This window comes from Acomys russatus, chromosome 1, assembly GCF_903995435.1.
Source record: "Acomys russatus chromosome 1, mAcoRus1.1, whole genome shotgun sequence".
NCBI lineage: Eukaryota > Metazoa > Chordata > Mammalia > Rodentia > Muridae > Acomys > Acomys russatus.
In genome coordinates this window covers 36,543,677-36,565,345 of record NC_067137.1, presented here as the reverse complement: position 1 = coordinate 36,565,345, position 21,669 = coordinate 36,543,677, and the positions used below count along the sequence as shown (strand labels likewise).

At 47.9% G+C, this 21,669-nt stretch overlaps 1 protein-coding gene across 1 annotated transcript; it reads right to left on the bottom strand.

Moving 5' to 3' along the window:
* Positions 1-255: 255 nt before the first annotated feature.
* E2f6 (E2F transcription factor 6) lies at positions 256-16,416 on the bottom strand. Its single transcript, XM_051143715.1, has 7 exons — positions 16,063-16,416; positions 10,778-10,832; positions 8,260-8,476; positions 7,005-7,160; positions 5,049-5,163; positions 2,431-2,578; positions 256-1,583 (listed from the first exon to the last, which is right to left on the bottom strand). The coding sequence occupies exons 1-7, from the start codon at positions 16,168-16,170 to the stop codon at positions 1,564-1,566; spliced, it is 819 nt and encodes a 272-aa protein (XP_050999672.1). The 5' UTR covers positions 16,171-16,416; the 3' UTR covers positions 256-1,563.
* Positions 16,417-21,669: the final 5,253 nt, after the last annotated feature.

The window sequence follows — 21,669 nt, the reverse complement described above, 5'->3', positions numbered from 1 at the left end:
CGGCTGGGGGGGTCACCACAATATGAGAACTGTATAAAAGGGTCAAAGATTGAGAAACACCGCTCTAAGCCTTTCTTTGGCTAGTTTCAAACAACCTTCTATACATAGGAAGGAAAGAACACCTAGAGGTCAAACACGGTAGTTTCCGGGAATCTTGAAATACACCAGCAAAGATTACTGGCTCAGACTGTAGGAATAAAAAGCACCAGGAAGGCAGTATTATTTTTTAATACTTTAATTTTGGATCCCTACTTTAAATCTTTTTTTTTTTTTTGATACATGGTCATTATTCCAAGTTGTTTTAAATCTTATGTAAAGCAAAGGAGGTTTAACATAATAATGATGCATCCCAGAATCCTGTACAAGGCAGGGTCCATTAGCCCCACGTTGCACTCACCCACTCACTCCTTTTCTACGCATTTATTGGGCACTTGTTTTGGACTAGGCATGGTGCACGGTGCTGAGCAGAACTATAAAAAAAGGTCTCTCACGGAGCTCACAGTCTAGTGGTAAATTACTGAGTAAACTGAGGCACAGAGAGGTAAATGACTTACCCACTGAGGTAGAAAAAGCTAGGTGCTTGGGAAGGCGGGATGAGAGCTGGAGCGTGGGCAGGGTACAATGCATGGGAGGTAAGCCCCTCGGACTGAGGAGCAAGGCTGCACGCAGAAACACATTATAAAAATCTGCTCACAAAAAGCATAATGCTTTTAATTTCACCAGGACCAAACTCACATTGTAGTGAACTGATCCACTGTCAGATGGCATTTCTGTACTTGTCCCCAATGCCTTGAGGCATGCCACCAATCTACTGGGACATAGTGACTCTGTAGGCCAGTTAGAATCAAGAAGTAGCCGACTCCAATTGTAGCACTGGGGACCGTATTGAAAAACGTTAAGTACATGAACCTAAGTGTACAGGCATCTGTGAAACTTCTACGTGTAAAACTTTAGAAATTTCCTCTCACCCCAATTCAGAGGGTTCTAATAAGTTACGGGTACTGAGGAAGTGGAGATCTGTCTGTCACTTTCCCTACATACGTTATTTTGGCTGTTCTGGGTAGAAGTGTCACTCAGACATACTTCATAAGCAATCTAAACATGATACAGATATATACAAAGGTGCCACATTTGGCCTCGTGTGTACACCTCACAGTGCACAACACCTCAGTGCAAATGTGAGCCACTGTAAGGCAATTCTTCTGAGGCAAACTCCATCCTCCAGAGCAGGGCAGAGTCCACACGCAGCTGTCCAGCTGTCCGCTCTTGTCACGCTGTGATAAAATGATTTCAGGAGGCAAGAGGGTTATTTCACTGACAAAAGGCAGTGAAGAATTATCCAAAGAGCTGACTTTTGAATGTGGAAACCATCCGGAAACCTAAGCGGGAAGCTACATTACTGGCCTTCAGCGAGGCTACGGATTTACAGTGAGAACCAGAGCACTCCACGGAGACTTATTGCTTGAGGATCAAATCGGTACATAATTCATCTACGCGGGGTGCTCCAAAAGCCTTCGTCACTTTGCATGGCTATCAGCTGCTCACTTTGAATGATTCTTCACCTCACTGAGGCGGCTTGTCTTCTGAAATAAGACACAAAGAAACTGAGTGATGGCTATAACATCAGCTGAGCACATGATTTGACAATTTAAAATCAAGGCCTATTCTCACACCAACTGCAGAAATGATCTTTTCAGGCTCCTGGACCAAAGGGGCACTACAGCCTGCAGTGGGAAAGCACTTGCCAGAGAGAACGCAGACAGCCTTCTCTGCCTGAGTCCACGGCTGGTGCCTACACAAAACCGACTCTAATGCTCTCTTCACCATACAGAGATGATGTAGAACTTTTAGAGACAGGCTCTCACTATGTAGATGAGGCTGGCTTTCACTATGTAGATGAGGCTGGCTCTCACTATGTAGATGAGGCTAGCTCTCACTATGTAGATGAGGCTGGCTCATAGTTTAGATCTTCCTGCTTTAGCTTCCCCAGTGCTGGGATTTCAGGAGTGAGTGCATGGGACACAGGAGGCACAAAAACATCCTAAGCAGGGGCTGGAGAGACGGCCCAGCAGCGAAGAGCTTCCACTGCTCTTCCCGAGGACCAGGGTTCCTTTTCTAAGCACCCACACCTCACAAGTGCCTGAATTCCAGCTCCTTGGGATCCAACACCTTTGGCCTCCAAGGGCACCTATGCTCATGTGCGCATATTAAGTGCCTGTAATTCCAGCTCCAAGGGATCCAGCACCTTTGGCCTCCAAGGGCACCTGCACTCATGTGCACATACCACCACACACACACCGCACACATGCAATTAAAATTAAACAAACAAACAAAAAAATAGAATAAAAACCCCTTAACAATATGTATTTAAGTAATATACAAAGTGTTAGAACCTTACTACTTTTCTAAACACAAAGCTTGTGTGTTTACCTTTCTCTGGGCACTCTGGATGTCTACTTTTAGATGGAGAGGCCCTTACTCCATCGGTTCTTTTACCATTTGAGTGGTTCTGTTCTACTTCGCACAAATATACATCAATGGGTCCTTTGGTGCTCCTGATATGCACTGTGATAGAATCCTGGCGAGGGACACAGAAACCGTCAAGGTCAGCATGGGCACCCACAAATCACAGTGAACCTAAAGTCTTGTAGAGTCCTATCTACTGTGCATTTGAGAAAGGCATGCCTTCATCGTCACTACATGTTAAACACCTGGCCAATTAACAGTTAAGACCTCTGCTTAGTCATGTGAGCAGGATTGGTCTTGGAGCTGAGTCCTTGGAAGCTCCTCCTCCTCCTCTGGCAGCAGGGAGCTCTGGAGCACCCAACCGTATTGTACAATAAGGTGTGTGGGTTTCCAAACCAGTACAGGGGGACTGAGGTCACAGGAAGTCTATTCTTCTGTCCAGTTAAAAGATGTAAGAGGAAAAGATGAAGTCAAAACACGCCTCATGTAATTTGAAACATCACACACAAAGAGAACTACATTAAATGATTGTTATCCTCTGGCCTCAGTTTAACTTACCTAGGAGCAAATTCCAACGTTTTTCCCACAAGAAGTTAAACATGTGGTTGCTTGTATTCAGCAGCTAAATGTGTAAGAATTTTCTTTTTCTTTCTTTCTTTCTCTTTCTTTCTTTCTCAAGACAGGGCTTCTACGTGTAACCTTGGCTGTCCTAGACTTGCTTTGTAGACCAGGCTGGCCTTGAACTCACAGAGATTCACCTGCCTCTGCTGGGATTAAAGGCGTGTGACACCATGCCCAGCTTGAGAAGTTTCAGTTTTGACTGTCTTTCCCACTGGGAACAGGTCTGGCTCTTAAATCCTCCCTTGCCACACCCACATGAATAGGCCAGTCTAGACACCTGCTGTTGCTGCAGCTCCTTCCCGTGCTGGGATCTCATCCAAGCAAGTTGGGTGAGGTACTGCTTTTTAGAGAGACTCTACAGCTTATGGCCTTCCTGGTACCAGAGCGTTGAGACAGACTGATCACCTCTGTACTCGGCAGGCGGAGAGCCAGGGCAGGTCTGGTGTAAATGGAACCCTTTTATCATTACACAATGCAAGAAAACACTGACAGTCAGTGGAAAGGGCCTCAAAGTCTACCAGTCACAAAATCACCCTGTATAAGGGGGATTACTGGGGAACTACGGATGGCTCACTGGACAAGAGTGTGTACTCTCCTTGTGGAGGATTAGCTTTTGGATGCTAGGACCCACATCAGGATGATCACAACCACCTCTAACTCCAGTTCCAGGGGAGCCAGCACCAAGGCCTCCATGGGCATTTACAGAGGTGCACATATCCACAGACGTTTTCAGATCAAACTGAATGGGCAGTGGAGAAGATGGTATCTACTTCTGACTTTCCGGGCCATGCTTCTCTGGAACAACTACTTCACTCTGCCACGGGAGAATAAAAGCGGATGGGTGGCATCTAAACAGACGGCTTTGCTCCAGAGAAAACTATTTACACGAACAAGTAAGAAGCCAGAAGTAGCTGGAGGCCACTGTGGCAGCCCTGTACCAGGCACATGCTCGCCACTGGAGCTGCATGTAGTCAGTGTGTACTGAGCCAGCACACTGCCGAGAATTGCCAGCCTGGAGGAGCTCAACCACTGAGTTCTAAATGGGAGCAGCAGAGGCTCGGGCTGAGCTCAAAGGCCCAGAGCAACTTAGCAATTACAGTCAAGCAGATCAGAGCATTGGGAAACCAAACCCCATTAATTCCCGTAGAGTGGATTACCAGGTCCCAAAGAAAAGCTGTACTGCGAGATTAGAGGCTATTTAAAGAGTCTCAGCATCTGTGGAATAACTCATCCTAAATATGTTACTTGGGTACTTGTTAACTCCATCAAACTAGAGAATGCCACCAAGTCACAGTCCGAATGTGACTGAGAGAAAAGCTAGTGCTCCATCATGACTGATTATCCAATGTCAGGAAACATGGTCTCCTTGGACAGTGTGCCGTTGGGGACAAAAGAAAGGAAGGGCTGGCTATGGGCAGCCTGGGGGCTACCTGGCTGTCAGAACACCATGGTCTGTGCCAAGAAGGGACACTGGCTTTGGTTCTGCCCTATCCCCACCAAGTGGCCTTCTGGTGACAATTACTCTTAACACAAACTTTCCTGAAGTAGCTGGCAGTGGACAGGAAGGCTGATCTCACACAGAGGCTGTGTGTCTGTAAGTTGGTATTCTAGCTCATTTTTGGTCTCGGGCGAGTTCACTGAAGCTCTTGAACTAAGTTAATGCTTTTGGAACTTGAAGACCGAGACTTCTGCAGCCAGACCGAACAGCAGCACGGCTGAGAGGGCTTGCAAGCCAAACTCCGCCGAGTGCCTGGTCCTGCTGGGTGCCTTGTGGGCTCCTGAACCGTTCCTGTCTCTCTGTGCTTGCCCGTCTCAACTCCGAGAAGGTTACAAGGACTGCCTCACTCACCATTAAGCTAACAGGTACACAGCTTGACAAGCACACAGGTGACAAGTGGCTGTAGTGGTCACAGACACGGCCGCTAACCCACATCCTCCTTTCTGCACGCAGCACTACCTACTTCTCTGGGAGCTGGAACATCCAGTCTGGTTTCCTCTGGAGCCTTCACCGCAATGACGATCTGCTCATGGAAAGCCTGAATGCTGTGGATATCCTGATAGGTTACGTACGCAAGTGTGAGACTTGGTCAAGGATCTGACAAAACGGGAAGATTACCAGCCCAAACCCTGCCCCTCTGGGTTTTTGTTTGTTTGTTTCTTGAGGCAAAGTCTCACTATTTAGCACTGGCCGGCCTAGAGCTAGCCATACAGACTAGGCTAGCCTTGAACTCAGAGACTTGCCTTTCTCTGCCTCTTGAGTTTGGTACCACACACGACCAGATCACCACCTCTTGCATGAATGCAGGTGCTAGAGTAGCTTAGGTTTTATGGGATGCAACCTTACAACGAAGGGAAGCAGTGAGAGAAAACAAAACAAGGGGGCTGGAGAAATGGCGGATGGCTCAGAGGTTAAGAGCACTAGCTGCTTTCCCAAAGGTCCTGGCTTCAATTCCCAGCAGCCACATGGTGGCTCACAACCATCTCCACTGAGATCTGGTGCCCTCTTCTGGCGTGCAGGTGTACATGCAGGCAAAACACTGTATATTTAATAAAAGAAAAAACAAAACATGATAATTATTATTTCAAAAAGAATTCTTAAGATTTTTAGGGTGTTTTATAATATTTGTAATTCAAAGAATTCCTTTAAGCCAAATACTGATTATGGCAATTTCTGGAGAAAAATATTAATAAGGCCTGAACATCATCACAACCTATGAAGGTAGCTATCCCCTTGTCCTTGGGGTGCAGGGGCTTTGGAGGGGGATGTGGATGCCCTAAATCTCCAGTGGATGGCCAAAGACACAAACCAATACCAAACCCTACATATACACATTTCCCTACACACAGTTCTACAGCACGGCTGAATTTATAAATTAGACACAGCAAGAAATCGATAATAAGAGTGCAATTGCAACATACAGCATACTGAAAGTTATTTTAAGACAAATTCTAGAATTTTCACTTAATATTCTTAGATCATAGCTGACTTCATCTTCAAATCCCCACCTGTAGGCCATTAGGTGTAAATTCTCACTTACCGGTAGTGTTAAGTGTTAGCTCTTTCTATGAGAACTGAGCACAGCACTCAGGGTTTGGACAAAAATCCCCCAGAAGGCAGGGAAAACCAGGTCTACGTAACAGAAGACCTCGCAGCAGGCTCTTAACGCTGTCATGCACTTGCCGTCTCCCTGTCTGGGCATTTCTATCACTGAATGCCTCCTTCCAACTCCTTCTATCGTGTTGCCAGACACGTCACTCGATCCAGTTGCTCTGGCTGGTTGTGGCACTGCGAGCCTTGGCTCTGATTCTCTAAGACCTGTCCTGTGGTAACAGGATTTGACTGCCCTAGAGAGTGAAGGGAGCAGGAACCGAGGGCCAGCTCAAAATTACCAGAAACACAGAGAGCACTGAATGTCACAAACAGCAGGACAGTGTGGGGGCCCAGGAGAGGCAGGTGCAGAGGACCGGCCTTTCTCGGTTCCTGTTTCACTTCTGCATGGAGTGGTGAGTGCAGACACAAATTCAGTGGCAGTGTATTCTGCTTCAGAAATAAAGTAGCCCGCAGATTAGGGGAAACCGGATTTTCACAAAAGCTGGCAAACATTTATTTTACCATCCAGGACAGAAACTACAGAAAAACAAAAACAAAAAACACTCCTTAATTTAAGGAGCAACGGCAGACTGGGCTTGTCACTGCCAGCTGTCATCATGCTGGCTTGACCGAGGTGCACAAAGAAGCTACGGCCAACAGGATTGCTTATGTGTGCCCGAGGTTACAGCACCAAACCTGATTTACTCTAACTTCTTAGCACCTAGTCTTATATATCCTGAGTGTGTGAATTAAAGCCCCAAGCTCTCCCTAACACATTATCTACTCTGGAAGCAGAAATTCTAAAAAAGCACGGATGGAAGGATATCTTTCATTTTCTTTGTCATCTGTTAACTCCAACAGTTGCTGAGCACAATCTTTAATCAACTTGTCCAAGGCGTCTTCCATCACCGTCAGGTCGGAGAGCTCGGCCTGCAGCTTCTTCTGCTTGGGCACGGCTCCAAAGTCATTCAGGTCGGATCCTCTACAGAAGGAGGTAACACGGTCATCAGCTGCCAGGAGGGAGCAAGGCTGTCTGTGGAGGGAGAGCTGGCCAAGCCAGAGTGCTTGCTAGAACTTCATGTCTGTGTTTCCTTTCACACTGCCCGTTCTGTTCTTGGGACAGGGTATCTCTGTGTAGTCTTGGCTGCCCTTGAACTCACAGAGAGCCACCTGTCTCTGCCTCCCCAGTGCTGGGATCTAAACGACTGACATTCCGTCAGAATTGCCTGTATTTTGTCCTAAACCAGTGCTTTTCACAAACCCCTTCCTTCTAACAGTCATTTAGTCATCTGATGAACTTTGTTTGGGCTTTACACCTGCCTACAGTACCTCAGATGTATTCAAATACTGGAATTCTTTTTCCTCAGTTTACAGCTTTTTTTCTTTTTTTCTGTGTGTGCATGTTTTATCTTCAGGCCTTTTGGACACTGCATCTCTTTTTACAACTCAGGGCAGCGTGTCAGCCTACCGGCATCACAATCACTCAGTATACTCACTGAGAACGCAGGTGCCTGCTCCTCCCCAGAAAGACCCAACTGCAACCCAGTAGCCTAGGCTGCTGGCGGCTTGTTATGCTGCTCCATGAGAATCATGCCTTCAGTTATTAATTCGCACTATGGAAATACATTTTAAAAATCCCCTCTATTATCAGATGTTTCATTTTTATTTTTATTTTTTTAGTTTTTGGGGACAGGGTTTCTCTATATACCCTTGCCTGCCCTGGACTTGCTTTGTAGACCAGGCTGACCTTGAACTTACAGAGATCTGCCTGCCTTTGCTTCCCGGCTGTGTGTTACAGGTGTGTGCCACCACATTAAAAGGAAAATTAACTAGTTAGCCACCTTCTCCCATTTAAGGTTTCCATACCATGTGAATGGTATTCTGCACCTCATGTTCCCATTTGGCCCTGAGCAGTCGCACACATTTAAGGACACTGTGAGGTAACAAGAGAACCTTAAGGAATCAACGCTTTGCCTAAGAACCGTAAGAGCTTCATTCTGTACAGCAAACACTGCTGCAGCTGGACGGAACTACCACCTACAGAGAAGGGGAGGGGCCAGGGGATGAGGACATCAACTCACATCCACCGAATGTGGTTCTTGGATTTCTTTTCCACCAGCTCGATGCCATCCAAGACGTTGGTGATGTCATACACTCGCCTTTTTCGGACTCCCAGTTTTGTGGCAACCTTGTTTAAGTCAAGAATGCCCCCAGGGGCAGATCTAACAAGATCCATAAACTTTCGAGTTAAGTACACCAGCGACACATCAAAACGGGGCCTCTTCACTTTCAGAGCTTCTGTAAAGGAGGCACAGCGCTGCGTGAGCCCGTATGTCTCAGCCCCCTTGGTTAGCAGCTTATTCTCTCAGGATCAGAGCAGAAACACTGCCCTCCACCCTGCCATGCACAACAAGCCGTCACTGCTAGTTTCTATGGAAACATTTCTCTAGTTGGATGAAAAGCAATTGGGCCTCAGCTGGTCTAAGCAAAGGCATCAGGTTTCAATAAAGGCCAGTGTGAGTTTCCACTAATACTCATTTTTACAAGTCTCGTTATCTCTTCTCAAGGAAGAAATTTCCGGAGCCATCTCCTCACTACTCAGGAATAGGGTTAGAAATTATTTTGGAATTAAATGCCTTCATTTTACACATGTAATCTGCCAGCACCCAGTACATAGTTTTTATTCATTCTTCTTTGGGGCATGAACCTGGCCCACAGATGCCAAGCAAGCCCCTTACCACTGAGCAATGTCCTCGGCACATACGTATAGTTTTTTTTTTTAATCTTTTCTTAATTTTAAAAAATTACTTGTTTTATGTGTATGAGTGTTTTGCCTGCATGTGTGCCTACCATACGTGTGTCTAGTGGCCACAGAGGTCAGAAAACAGCATAAGATCCCCTGGAACTAGAGTTGCAGATCATTGTGAGCCACTATGTAGGTGCTGGGAATCAAACGGGGTCCTCTGGAGGAGCAAGGAGTGTTCTTAACTACTGAGCCGTCTCTCCAGGCATTCACACATAGTTTTTAAAAGCAAAAATAGGAAGCTATCATTTTGTTATATTCTCTTTTAATATCATGAACATCCTGTTGTATGGACAAATGTACTTTATTCAGTTTCCAAGACATGTGTAGCCTTGGCTGTCCTGAAACTCTGTACACCAGGCTGGCCTTGAACTCAAGAGTTTCACCTGCCTCTTCCTCCTGAGTGCTGGGATTAAAGGGGTGCAACATCACCACCTGGCTTACTTCATTATTCTCACCACCCCTTTTTTGATTTTAGAGATAGGGTTTCTCTATGTAGCCTTGGCTGTCCTGGACTTGCTTTGTAGGCAGGGCTGGTCTCGAACTCGCAGCAATCCACCTGCCTCTGGCCTCCCAGAGTGCTGGGATTACAGGCGTGCACCACTGTGCCTGGCACTTCCTTATTTTCAATGGCTGCACATGTAACTGCACAGAGTATTTGCTGAGTTGTTCCAGTACTTGGGTACATAAACTCAAACGATGCTCACAAGACAAGCCAGGCTTCACTAGTCTCATTTTATATTCACTCACTGGCTAAATGTTTATTGGGTACATTTTAGTCTTATTAGCTTGTGTTATAAGCACATTCTGAGGATGTCAGCCATTTTATAAAGAACAAATCTAATGGAACATTTTTAATAAGGGCTGCTGTGGGGACAGCTCTCCAACCAAGAGAACTGCATGGACCTGATAAGGACCTCTGCCATAAACAGTGGTGTGCTGAGTGGTATTCAAAGTCACTTGAGAACACGAGATACAATCTTTACTGGAGTAGAGACCTGGGGATGTTCCTGAGGGAGGGTGATGGGAACAGCATACAAAGATGAAGAGGGGTGCTCCCCACTCCAAGGAAGGACAAAGTAGCACCTGAGAACCGGGCACACACTGGGGTCCAGACTAGAGGTGGAAGAGGCAGCAGAGCCCTGACTGAGCTGGCAGGAGGGGGCAGTCTACACAGACAGGGCGAAGACTCTAGCTATACACATGGGACTGACCACTGACTTAGAGTGAGCTGCTTGACCTTTCTGGGCTCAGCCTACTCGTTTCCGATGGGTGACAATCCATAGCTACACTCTGAAGCTTGGTCACTCATGCACAGATGTCACTGTCAGTTGATGCGGGACAGCTGAAAGAGACACCTCAAAGGTGCAACTGACTCAACTTGCTGATCAGCCACAGGGGAGATGGTGGTAGATGCTGAAGGAAACAACAGATGGTTTCTGAGATATACAGCTGGGCATCTACAGATGAAAACACTGCCCATGATCAAGAGGAAAGCAATGGAGGGGTCACCGAGCACAGAGATCATCCAGCACTCTAAACACGAATCTGTGATGGCGTAAGCCAGGAAGAGTAAAGGGACCACAGGAGACGATGTGGGTAGAAGGCTACACTGACATGTACAGCACTGCCACCGCCCTGTGAGAGGGGCAGAGACGCCATTTATTTCAGCCCCCGGGGGTACCCTTTGCTGTCCTCTCACTTCTGGTCTCATGACTTTATGTGCTCTCAAAACCAGCCATGTTGACTATGTGGTGCTCAAAGTATAAAGCCAAACCTACTAGGAATCAACTTACTTCTCATGGACACATACTGTACGTTTTCTTCTAGGTTAATCCTTATTTTTGACGGCTGGAAAAGAAAAACACAAAAATTAACTCAGCATTTTATAAACAGCGATACAAATAACTTAATTGTGTTCTATGATACGGTTTTTTTTGTACGCCCCCCCCCCCCCGCGCCCAATCCTGAGCTAACGAGGATGTGAGAAAAGGGGTCTTTGTAACCTGCACCTGTCTGTAGTGCAACCCTCTCTAAGGACCCTCTCAGGCGACACGTACTTCCGTGTAAATAAAGGAAGGCTGGTGGGAGATGGGATACGTAAGTGGGAACAACCTCTGGCAGACACTCCTGTATCGACTGCAGCAGGTGCTGGGGAGAAGACAGTACAGGAAGATGGCTAATTTGCTCACCAACTCTCGGACAGCCATGCATTCCCATTAATAAACAATCAGAGCCTTAAAAAGGGGGGGGGGGCGGGCGGGCGAGGGGAGGGAGAAGCAGTACATGCTATGGATAGAGAAATAAAAATGCCATTTAATTGCTGAAAAAGCCAGGCGACTGGCAGCAGCCCCAGTGCTGGTCCCGCCGTGCTGCTGCCGAGTACTCGGAGCCTGCTGAAGCTCCATAAACTGGAATGATTTGCAATCCATTTAGGAACTGTTTCTGCTCCCTGCATAGGTGCATGCTACGGCAGCGTGGGAGTGGTCCAGTTTTGTAGCTTGGAAAGATGACCAACCACATCAAGACCAGGCTGAAGTGTTTATGCTTTAAGCAGCGGAGCCTCACCAAAGCCTTCTGAACAAGGCCATGACACAATCGTGTTCATGGTCCATTAATGTGGCACAAGTGGGACAGCAAGCTGGCTAAGGGGCCGGGGGGGGGGGGGGGCAGCCAGAGGCCAGGCAGGCCAGCAAGGCAGTGGGCAATGGACAGCGGAGAAGCTGCTCACACCAGAGCTATAGAGCCTTTGCAGATGACTGCTATCCCTGACAGGATGAGAACATCCGGTAGCAGGTTAACTTGAGACAACATCCTGCCCCCACAACAGTTTAGGAAGTCGAGGATTGTAATGAGCACAAGGCCTGCTGAGCGTGCAGCCCTGAAGGCTGGAAGCTTCTCCCGTAGGCAGCGACTAGCTCTCAACACTGCTGTCAGTGGCATCAGAACTCTGAAGCAGTCCTGTGAAACTCAACCACAGACAAGTGTGACCAACTGTCACTGCTATTTTTACAAACAGGGCTAGCTACTGAAGCAAGGCTTTTGTTGTTGTTGTTGTTGTTACATTTATGTATTTTCTGTGTGTATGGGCAGTGGTGTGTACACGCTGAGGTCAGAGGGCAACTCTGCGGAGCCGGCTCTTTCTTTCCACCACATGGCTCCTGAGGCTTGAACTTGGGCTGGCAGCAAGTACCATGACTTATTGTGCTATCATGCTGGCCTGCAAGACTTTTTGAGAAAAGTCTCATATTGCCCAAGCTAGCCTCAAACTCAGCCTGCGCTGACTTTGAATTTTTGATTCTCCTGTCTCCATCTCTTGAGGGTCAAGATCGCAGGCACGTGCCTCAGAGCCCAGCTATTTGGTCCCGGGGATTGAACCCGGGGCTCTGTGCATGGCTAAGTAAACACTACTAAGAGCACACACTCTGGCCTCATAGCAAGGTTCCCCGACCTGCTCACCCTGATGTGCAAAGCATGTAAACAGGTATCTTGAAGTGTTACTATGCACTCAATAGCCACCTGCTGCAGAAGCTTTCTTAGTTTAAGAGTAGCAAGGCCAAGCTCGGCACACAGACTGCCTCCTTGGCTGGTCATCTGCCTTAGAGGGGCACCTCTTTGGCTTGCACAGGTTGGTACAGGGACAGCACTCCAGTTAGACATGAGAAAGGATGCCTCCATTAGACCCTGTGCCCTGCAATAAATACAGATCCATCACATACTGGCTGCACTGACACAGGAACCTGGTTCCAAACCATCATTCGTCTTCTTCCCTAGGTATGAAATCCTTCCTTCTCTTTCTGCCACAGCTCCTTGCTGTTATGTCCTGGCTGTTCTAGAACTCCTTACATAGCTCAGGCTGGTTTGAAACATGCCATCCTCCTGCTTCAGCCTCCCGAGTGCTGGGACCCCAGAAGTGTGCTCATCACTCCTGGGTAATACTCTCTCTGTGAAGCCACGAGGCCATTCTGCTGCTGCATGGTTGGAAGGGCAGAAGACCACACCTCCTCCCTGGCCCCAGTGGACACCAACAGAGACCTCTGGGCTTTCAGAGAACATTCAGCAGTGGCCCCAGCAAGTGAACTGCACATTTGACATGTCCTAAGCCACTCCCCTGCTGTTCCATTCTCACATCTAGAAACCTCTGTGTCTACAGCGGGGAAGACAAAGTGGAACACTGCCATCCCCGGAGCCCCATCCCTTGCATCTACAGCTTTTTTTTTTTTTTGGTTTTTAGAGACAGGGTTTCTCTGTGTAGCCCTGGCTGTCCTGGACTCACTTTGTAGACCAGGCTGGCCTCAAACTCACAGCAATTCGCCTGCCTCTGCCTCCCGAGTGCTGGGATTAAAGGCGTGCCCCACCACGGCCTGGCTATATCTACAGCTTTAAGTGGCTTCGGAACCTTCTGTTTGGAGGGTTGGAATAAGGGTGGAGACAGGATCTCACTGTACAGTTCAGGTTGGCCTGGAACTTGCTTATATAGGCCAGGTAGGCCTTTAACTCACCATCCTCCTGCCTCTGCCTCCCGAAGACTGGTATTACAGAACTGGGCCTCCACACCTGGCTAGAAGCTTTAAAGGTGGGAGAGAAACATAAAAGGTGACTTTTAGAGACTAATGTCCTAGGCACTGCCCCTAAATGGTTAATTCTCTCTGTGCAGAGGCTTCTCTGCACTGGCTCCCTGGGTGGGAGAGATACCCCTTCAGGAGCTCACGGAACACGGACCTCTCTGAGGTGACTGCATTCATGCCATTCACCAGATCGTCTCTTCTACTGTGCAAACCAAGCTCACCTCCATCCAGTACTACTGTCTCCCTGCTCCGAAGCCCAGACCAGGTTTAAGCCATTTATGCTGGCTTATTAAATGTTTGCATTTGTTTGTCAATTTAAAAATCACAGACATGTTAAGTCACTTTTGTTTGTTTGTTTGAAGACAGGGTTTCTCTGTGTAGCCCTGGCTGTCCTGGACTTGCTTTGTAGACCAGGCTGGCCTCACAGAGACCCACCTGCCTCTGCCTCCTGAGTGCTGGGATTAAAGGCATGCGCCACCATGCCTGACATTAAGTCACCATTTTACGGGCAAGAAAACACAAGAGTTCGACTTCATTAGCTTCTTGTTTTAATCTTTTTGTGCACAGATCTTCACTACAGCATGAAACGGTCAGACCTGCACAAGACCTGCAGAGGACGGATGGAGCAGTCAAGTAAAGAATTGCTCTCCGGCAGAGTATGAGTAACAGTCTCGAAGCTACAGAAGGGCTAAAGACACTTGTCTAAAGACAAGTTATCCACAAATCCAAACTTCAGACACCTCGACGACAATTCGGAAACGTATGCCTGAGTATCAGCTTGAGAAAATGAGGCCAAGCCTGGAGTGCGGAACCACAGAAAACGGGAATCACGGACTCATCCCTTTGGCCAAATTAGATCATAAACACACTTTCAAGAGGTCATCAGTTATGGGTGAAAACTACACCACAGCGAGGGGCAGCAATAGTGGCAGGAAACCGGCCAAGATGGCATAGCACTGATCAGCAGTTGGTGGCAGCTTATGATGTTAGTAACTTCAGTGGCCTGGGGTCGGCTTGTCTGGGAGCAATTCTGGAAAAGAGAAAAGGCCATAGTAATGCTGGCCCAGAATGCTGGCTTGGGCACCATGGTAGGCACGGCACCATGAAGGTGGGATGTAAGAATGAGGCTGCTTTCTTGGGTAAGGGGACTGTGAATCTGGCTTTGGATCTAATAATCTGTGGCTAGAAGGCCAGCAGTTAGAAGCGCCTGCTGCTCCCCCAGAGGGCCGAGTTCCGTTTCCATCATCCATTGCCAGCTCACTACCACTTGTTAACGTCAGCTCCAGATGATGTGAGACTCCCTCTTTTGTCTGCTGTGGGCACCAGTACACATGTGACATACACACAGACTTTTTTTTTTTAATTATTAAAGTCTTAGATCTAGGTAGGGACATCTAAGATACATTTAGAAAGACCTGGGAAAGTTGCATGGATTTGGGAGTTACCTTGCAGCAACTGAAACCACAAGACTGGATAGGAATATCTAAGACTTTGGACAACATTATCTTCCCTCAAAGCATGAAAAGTCAAGTGCTTTTCCAGTGTGAACAGTGAGTGTCTATCAAATCCTCAAGAAACCACCATGGTTCCAGGCCACGAGACAGCAGTAGTGAGCAATCACTTCCATGAACAAACTGTGGAGAACCCTGGATGACAGCCACGTGTCTGAAAAATGAAGGAGAAGAGGACAAAGGGACAGACTGGTGTCTGCCAAAAGTGAGTGGTTAGTTGTGACACAAGATAAGGTGTGAAGCTGACACCAGAATGGACAAAACCGACAGTGATCTAGTTTACAACAATCTCAGAGAGTGCATAGGACCCAAATCCCCAGCACAGTGCTGGGTGGTAATGCCAGATCAAGTGGAAACTGAGCAGAAAATTAGGGAAGGGCTATCATCACCTGCAGCCATTCTGAGGTTCCTCCTGGCTACCTCATTACCTAGCCTGGGCAAATCGCACATCTCTGAGACTGGTCTGACAAACTCTAAAGGCAAGAATAACAATCTCAAGGTTGATGTGAGGAGTCAGGCAAGGCTATGCTCAGGAACTATTTGGCCAGAATGGCTTGGCTATTGCTTGCCTTGGAGAGGCAAAGGACGGATCCATCAGGAGCCCTGAGAACGGTGGGAAACTTAGAATGGAGGCAACTGTTGCTCTTTCATTTCCCCTGTCAAACAGCAAAGATGGTCCCGGGAGATGGCTCAGTCGGTTAAGGCACTTGCCACCAAGCTCTACAAACTCAACCCTAGTTCCATCCCACGAACCACTACGGTGGAAGCAAGGAATAGACCTCTCCAAGTTGTCTTCTAATATCTACAAGCTCCTCGTGGAATCCAAGCGCGCGCCCGCCCGCCCGCACAAAGTAAGTAAAAGCAATAGAAACATGTAAAAACAGGGCGGTTCAAGAATCAGGAGCCGCAGAGAGAGCCCCAGGGCACCAAGCGACCGGAAGCTGAGGGCCAGACGCCAGGAGCTTGCCCCGTAATCCCCGGAGGCCCCCGGCCCGCGCTCACCAGTAGGCTCTCCACGTTGATGGGGTCCCGGCAGCGGCGGCGCACGGTTTCCTGAGCCGGGTCCACTAGCAGGCTGGGCAGTCTCCGTGCCGGCCGCTGCTGACTCATGCTGCCCCGAGCCCCTCGCGCCCCACGCGCCCTCCCGCCTTCCCCGGCGGCTCGGCGCGCACGTTCCCGGCCCCTTCAGCGCCGCCCGGACCGCCCGCTCCACCCACGAAGCAAGGCGGCTCCACCCACGGAGCGCCGCGGTCCCACTCGCCTAGCGCTGCGCTCAAGCTCGGAGGGGACCAGGGTGACTGCGGAGGTGCTCAGGTTCCCGGGCCGGCCATCTTCCCGCATGCGCAGTGCGCCGGATCTTGCACATGCGCACCGCCTTCCATGGAAATCTCCCGCGCACACAAGTCCTCGCCTGCTGCTGGCGCCCCGGGTATACCGGAGGATGGATCCTCGGAGAGGATGGCGCGGGAAAAGAAAGAGGTGGAGTAGGGATTCAGGGGGATCGGAGCGGAAAGCCCAGGGACGATGACCCATCACATATCTAAAGGTGCTTAGCACATGCTCATAAGCAAGCCATCCTGGAGGGACAAGAAGGCGCATGCTTCTAATCCCTTAAAGACCCAGGCAGGGAGATCATGTGTTTGAATTCGAAGCCAGCTGAAGTACATCGCGAGAGTATACTTTGTTGCGAAACTACAAACCTTTTTTTTTTTTTTTTCTTCTCTGTATCAAATTTTGATTCCTTATTGTATCAAGTATTGGATTAGGCTCAGGAAGATACTGTTTCAAATATGACAGACTGGATCTCAAATTCCAGTGTAGGAGATAGATAAAACATTTTAAAAGGGCGTGGGGGCAGGGTGCGGTGGGGCTGGAGGCTCTGTGTTTAAGAGCATTGACTGCCCTTCCAGAGGACCCTAGTTCAATTTCCAGAAACTACATCATGGTGGCTTGGCTCACAATATCTGTTAACTCCAGGCCCAGGGGGTATTTAATACCCTTTTCTTGTCTCCACATGCACCAGCCACGCAAATGTTATACAGACGTACATGTAGGCAAAACACCTATACACATAAATTAAACTAAACTAGAAAAAGAAAGTTACCTGGAGCCATGAGGTAATATTTTCAAATCATAAGGTCTTAAGCCAGCTCCTAAGAGTCTTTCTGTGCCTAAATTTGTAAAGTGGAGAGTTCTTTACCAAATCAAGTCTCTATGTAAATCAAATGACTTAAAGGATAATTCACTTAAAATAGATATAGCTATTTTTTGTTTGTTTGAGACAGGGACTCTCTATGTATTCTGCATTATCCTGGAGCTCCCTTCAACTCACAGAGATCCTCTTGCCTCTGCTTCCCAAGTACTGGGATTAAAGGCAGGTGTCACCATACTTGGTGAGAGATACATTTTTTTTTTTTTTTTTGGGATACAGGGTTCCTCTGTTTAGCTGTGGCTGTCTTGGACTCACTCTGTAGACCAAGCTGGTCTCAAATTCAGAGATCCACCTGCCTCTGTCTCCTGAATTCTGGGATTAAAAGCATGCCCCACCACACCTGGCCCCGAGACATATACTTATTAAAAGATTTACTTTATTTAAAAATTAATGTATTTTTATGTGCATTGGTGTTTTGCCTGCATGCATATGTGCATTAGGGGTGTCAGATCCTCTGGAACTGGAATTGCATATAGTTGTGAGCCACCAATGTGGGTGCTTGGAATTGAACCTGGGTCCTCTGCAAGAATAGTCAGTGTGCTTAACCACTGAGCCATCTATCCAGCCCTGTCCATTTCCTTTCAAATTATGTGTATGTGTGTGAGTATGTGCACATGAGTGCAGTGACTGGAAGCTTGAGGCTTCAGGTTCTTCCGGAACTGGAGTTGCAAGTGGTTGTGATCCTCTGGGTATGGATGCCTGGCCCTCTTGGAAGGGCAGAAAGTGCTCTTAACTACTAAGCCACATCTCCAGCCCCTATGTGTTTGAATGAAAGGGTAACACAACGTGGAAATTCTGGGCTGGAGGGAACCTCCTGAGTTGCACGAGTCAGACCTGGGGCTTAGTGAGGGCAGGAAGTGTTTAACTTGGAGCGCGGCAGGTAGCAAGTGCTCAGTAAAGGCTTGCCAAAGATCTGTAGAAATAGAATACAGCTGTGGGGAGGTTATCTCTAGAAGAGGAAGAGCACATTTTGTGCAGAGTGGAGAGATTCTCAGAGTAACTAGGAGAGCCTTTGCCAGAGAGAGTTCAGAGAGATCCAGTGCTGGAGAACAGGCAAGGGTTACATAGTGAGTGATCATGTCTTAAAGAACCAAAACAACAACAAACTTTTACTGCCAGCAAAATCCTGAAGGATAGTTTTCTTCCCAATTTACAGATTAGAAAAATCGAAGATCAGTAAGGTTACAAAATTTACCCAAGGGGGCTAGCTAGCTCATGGTAGAGACATGATTTGAGCTCACAGGTGGATAATTCATTTGGTATTCGGATCCTTGAGCAGCTTGTTGAAGACTGACCATAATTTCTACAGTCAATTATGGAGTTAGGGCCTAGGAGTTAGCCTGGGAAGGAGGGGTGTGGCTTATGACAGGTGAGAGGCACTCCAGGCTAAGGAATGGGCTTGAACACTCAGCTGGGGAGAGGGAGAACAGTGGTTCAGTTTTCCCACAGTCACATAAAACCCCCAGTCAAGTGGTTGTAGCCTGAGGGCTAAATCTTTCCTGCCTTGTTTGAGCGTCTTTTGTGTGCTGGGCCGAAGGTCGGGAGCTGCAGAGACACCTAACTGATTGGGACATTCCTGGAGTACTAGGAACTCTCAGGTTGGTGAAGATATGTGTCGAGAAAGTGTAAGAACAAACTGAACAAGTCTAACACACCGCGGCAATGCAGAGCGGGGAGAAATAAGGGGCTTTGGGAACTTGTTCATGCATCACCCTGTGAAGGGGATCTATCTGGGACAGTAAGTGAAGGTCCAGAGACTCTGGAAAATTCGATTACTGGCTTTGTGGTGACTCAATGTGCCTGCGGCCAGTGGAGACTTTGCGCTGTTCACTAGGGACTGCATGCTCCTATTCCCTTCTGAAATCATGCTCTTTAAACCAGTGCTCAATGAACTGGTTGTTAGACATGGCCTTTGGGAGGCAACTAGGCAAAACCTCTCACGAGTTGGGATGCCCTTATAAAAGACACCGAAGAGGGCATGGATCAATTAGTAGAGTGTTTGCTGAGTGTGCACAAAGCCTGGATTTCATTTTCATTGCTATATAGGGCAGATGTGGTAGCACATTTTTAATCTCAAGTACTTGGGAGGTGGAGGTAGGCGGGTCAGGAGTCCAGGGTCATCCACAGCTAAATAGTGAGTAGTGAGGCCAGCTTGGGATACCTGAAGTCTAGAGGGGGCTGGAGGGAGGAAGAATGAGTGAGAGAGAGAGAAAGGGTGAGGGGAGGGAGAGGGAGAGAGAAATATGAGAACACAGGAGAGACATCTTATTTCTTCTACCATATAACATTGAGTCATGAGTCTCAGCGTTGCCACTGCCTGGTATGTGTGGGAGCAGGTTCTATGGTTCTACTCAGAACCATCACACTAAAGATGCAAAGGTTTGAGTATACTCTGTCAGGCACTGGCTAGGTCCTGGTCTGGTTTCCTATTGTCCAAATAAGAAACTAGCTCTGCGTGGCTCTGCAACCACGCAATCCCCCTTTATTAAATCAAAGGCAGGTTACCTTTTCTGATGTGATATTTGGAGATTAAAGACTTAGAACAAACATGGACGGTCTCCTGATTCATTTTATGTCAACGTGACACAAGCTAGAGTCATCTGATAGGAGAGGCACCTCAGTTGAGAAGAGGCTTCCATAAGATCCAGCTGTCTGGCATTTTCTTAATTGGCGATTGATGTCGGAGGGCCCAGCCTTTTCTCCTTTCTGCTCCTCCTCCTCTTCCCTTTGTTTTTCCCTTGCCCTCTCCTCTTCCCCTCCCTCCTCTCCTTCTTCCTCTCTTCCCTTTCAACTCCTTTCTCCTTTTCCAGCTTCTCCCTTCTGCCTTCCTTCCTCCCTCTCCTCTTCCTCCTCTCTTCCTGCTCCCCCACCCCATCCCTGCCTCTTACTCCTCCTCTTCTTTAAAACCAGGCCTTACCTTGTAGCCCAGATGCGCCTGTAGCTCAGGCCCATCTTGAGCTCCCTATGTAGCCCAGGTTGCCCTGGAATTTGCAGTCTGGAGTGACTTTTCTTTTATAGAAGTGCAGTTCTGAAGTGCAATTGGCCCCAATTCTGCACCCAGATTTTGAAGGAGAGCCTTCTCAGAGGAGTCTTTTTCTGTTCCACATACTTTAGCTTCTTTGATGATATTCTGTTAATTGCTAAATGTGTTCTGTGTTTTTGTTGTTGTTGTTTTGTTTGAGTTTTTTGGGAGGGGGTTTCAACACAGGGTTTCTCTGTGCAGCCTTGGCTGTCCTGGACTCACTATGTAGACCAGGCTGGCCTTGAACTCAGCGATCGCCCTGCCTCCCGAGTGCTGGGATTAAAGGCGTGTGCCACCACGCCGGGCTGCTAAATATGTTCTGTTTAACTGATATTCTTCTTCACAATGCTTCCGGGGTCTATCCTGGTTTTGCCTCTGCTTCCTTCGCTTGTCCACCTAGTGCTCCCTTACTGGGCATCTCCTAGGGCCAGCTTGCCAGGTCCCGAGAATGCACCGGCAAGTTCCTTAGCTCTCCACCAGGTGGAGCCACTTCACTTCAGGTGTCCAGCCTCTTCCTTCCTCACTCCCACCCCTTCTGGTTTTCCTTTTCATTTTGTTTTTGTTTTAGATGGCTATATCCCTTGAAAGGTAGTTGTGAGGTGGAGTGGAGGGGATTCAGTTAGATTTGGACTTAAGGTTTAAATGAGGAAATGCCACATCAGGCCCCTGATAAACTCTTTGTTTGTGATAGGCCAATCCCAGATTAGCCTTAAAACTTGCTGTATAGATTCGGAGGGTGTGCACCATTTCATCTGGTTTAACACTGCTTTGGGGACTGAACCCAGCACTTCGTGCATGCTGGACAAGCACTCTGCCTACTGAGATACATCCCCAGCCCAGACTTATGACTGATAAAGGTAGAGTTTAGTGTTAATACCTCTTGGTAATAAACCACCGTATGCAGAAACAAGTAAAAGCCTGCTGCTATGGGTCAAGCGTCCCTTCCCCCAACCCCCATCAGTCACAGCAGTACCTTAGCATGTGGCCTTTGTAGAGAGGAGAGATTGGAAAAGTTAACATCAAATGAGGTTGTTAGGGTGGGGCCTGATCCTATATGTCTTGTATTATTATAAGAAGAAATTGAAGCCGGACGTGGCAGTGCACACCTTTAATCCCAGCACTTGAGTGGCAGAGGCTGGTGGATTGCTGTGAATTGGAGGCCAGTCCTAGTCCAGGACAGCCAGGAATACACAGAGAAACTCTGTCTTGAAAAATCACGAGGAAGGAGGAGAAGTGGGAGGAAGAAGGGGAGGAGGAGGGGGGAGGAGGGGGAAGGAGAGAAATTGGGACACAGAGAGGCTTAGAGGGAAGACATAGTGAAGGAACATGGAGAAGAGGGCCAACAAGAGGGGTTGAACAATTATTCCTGGAAGCC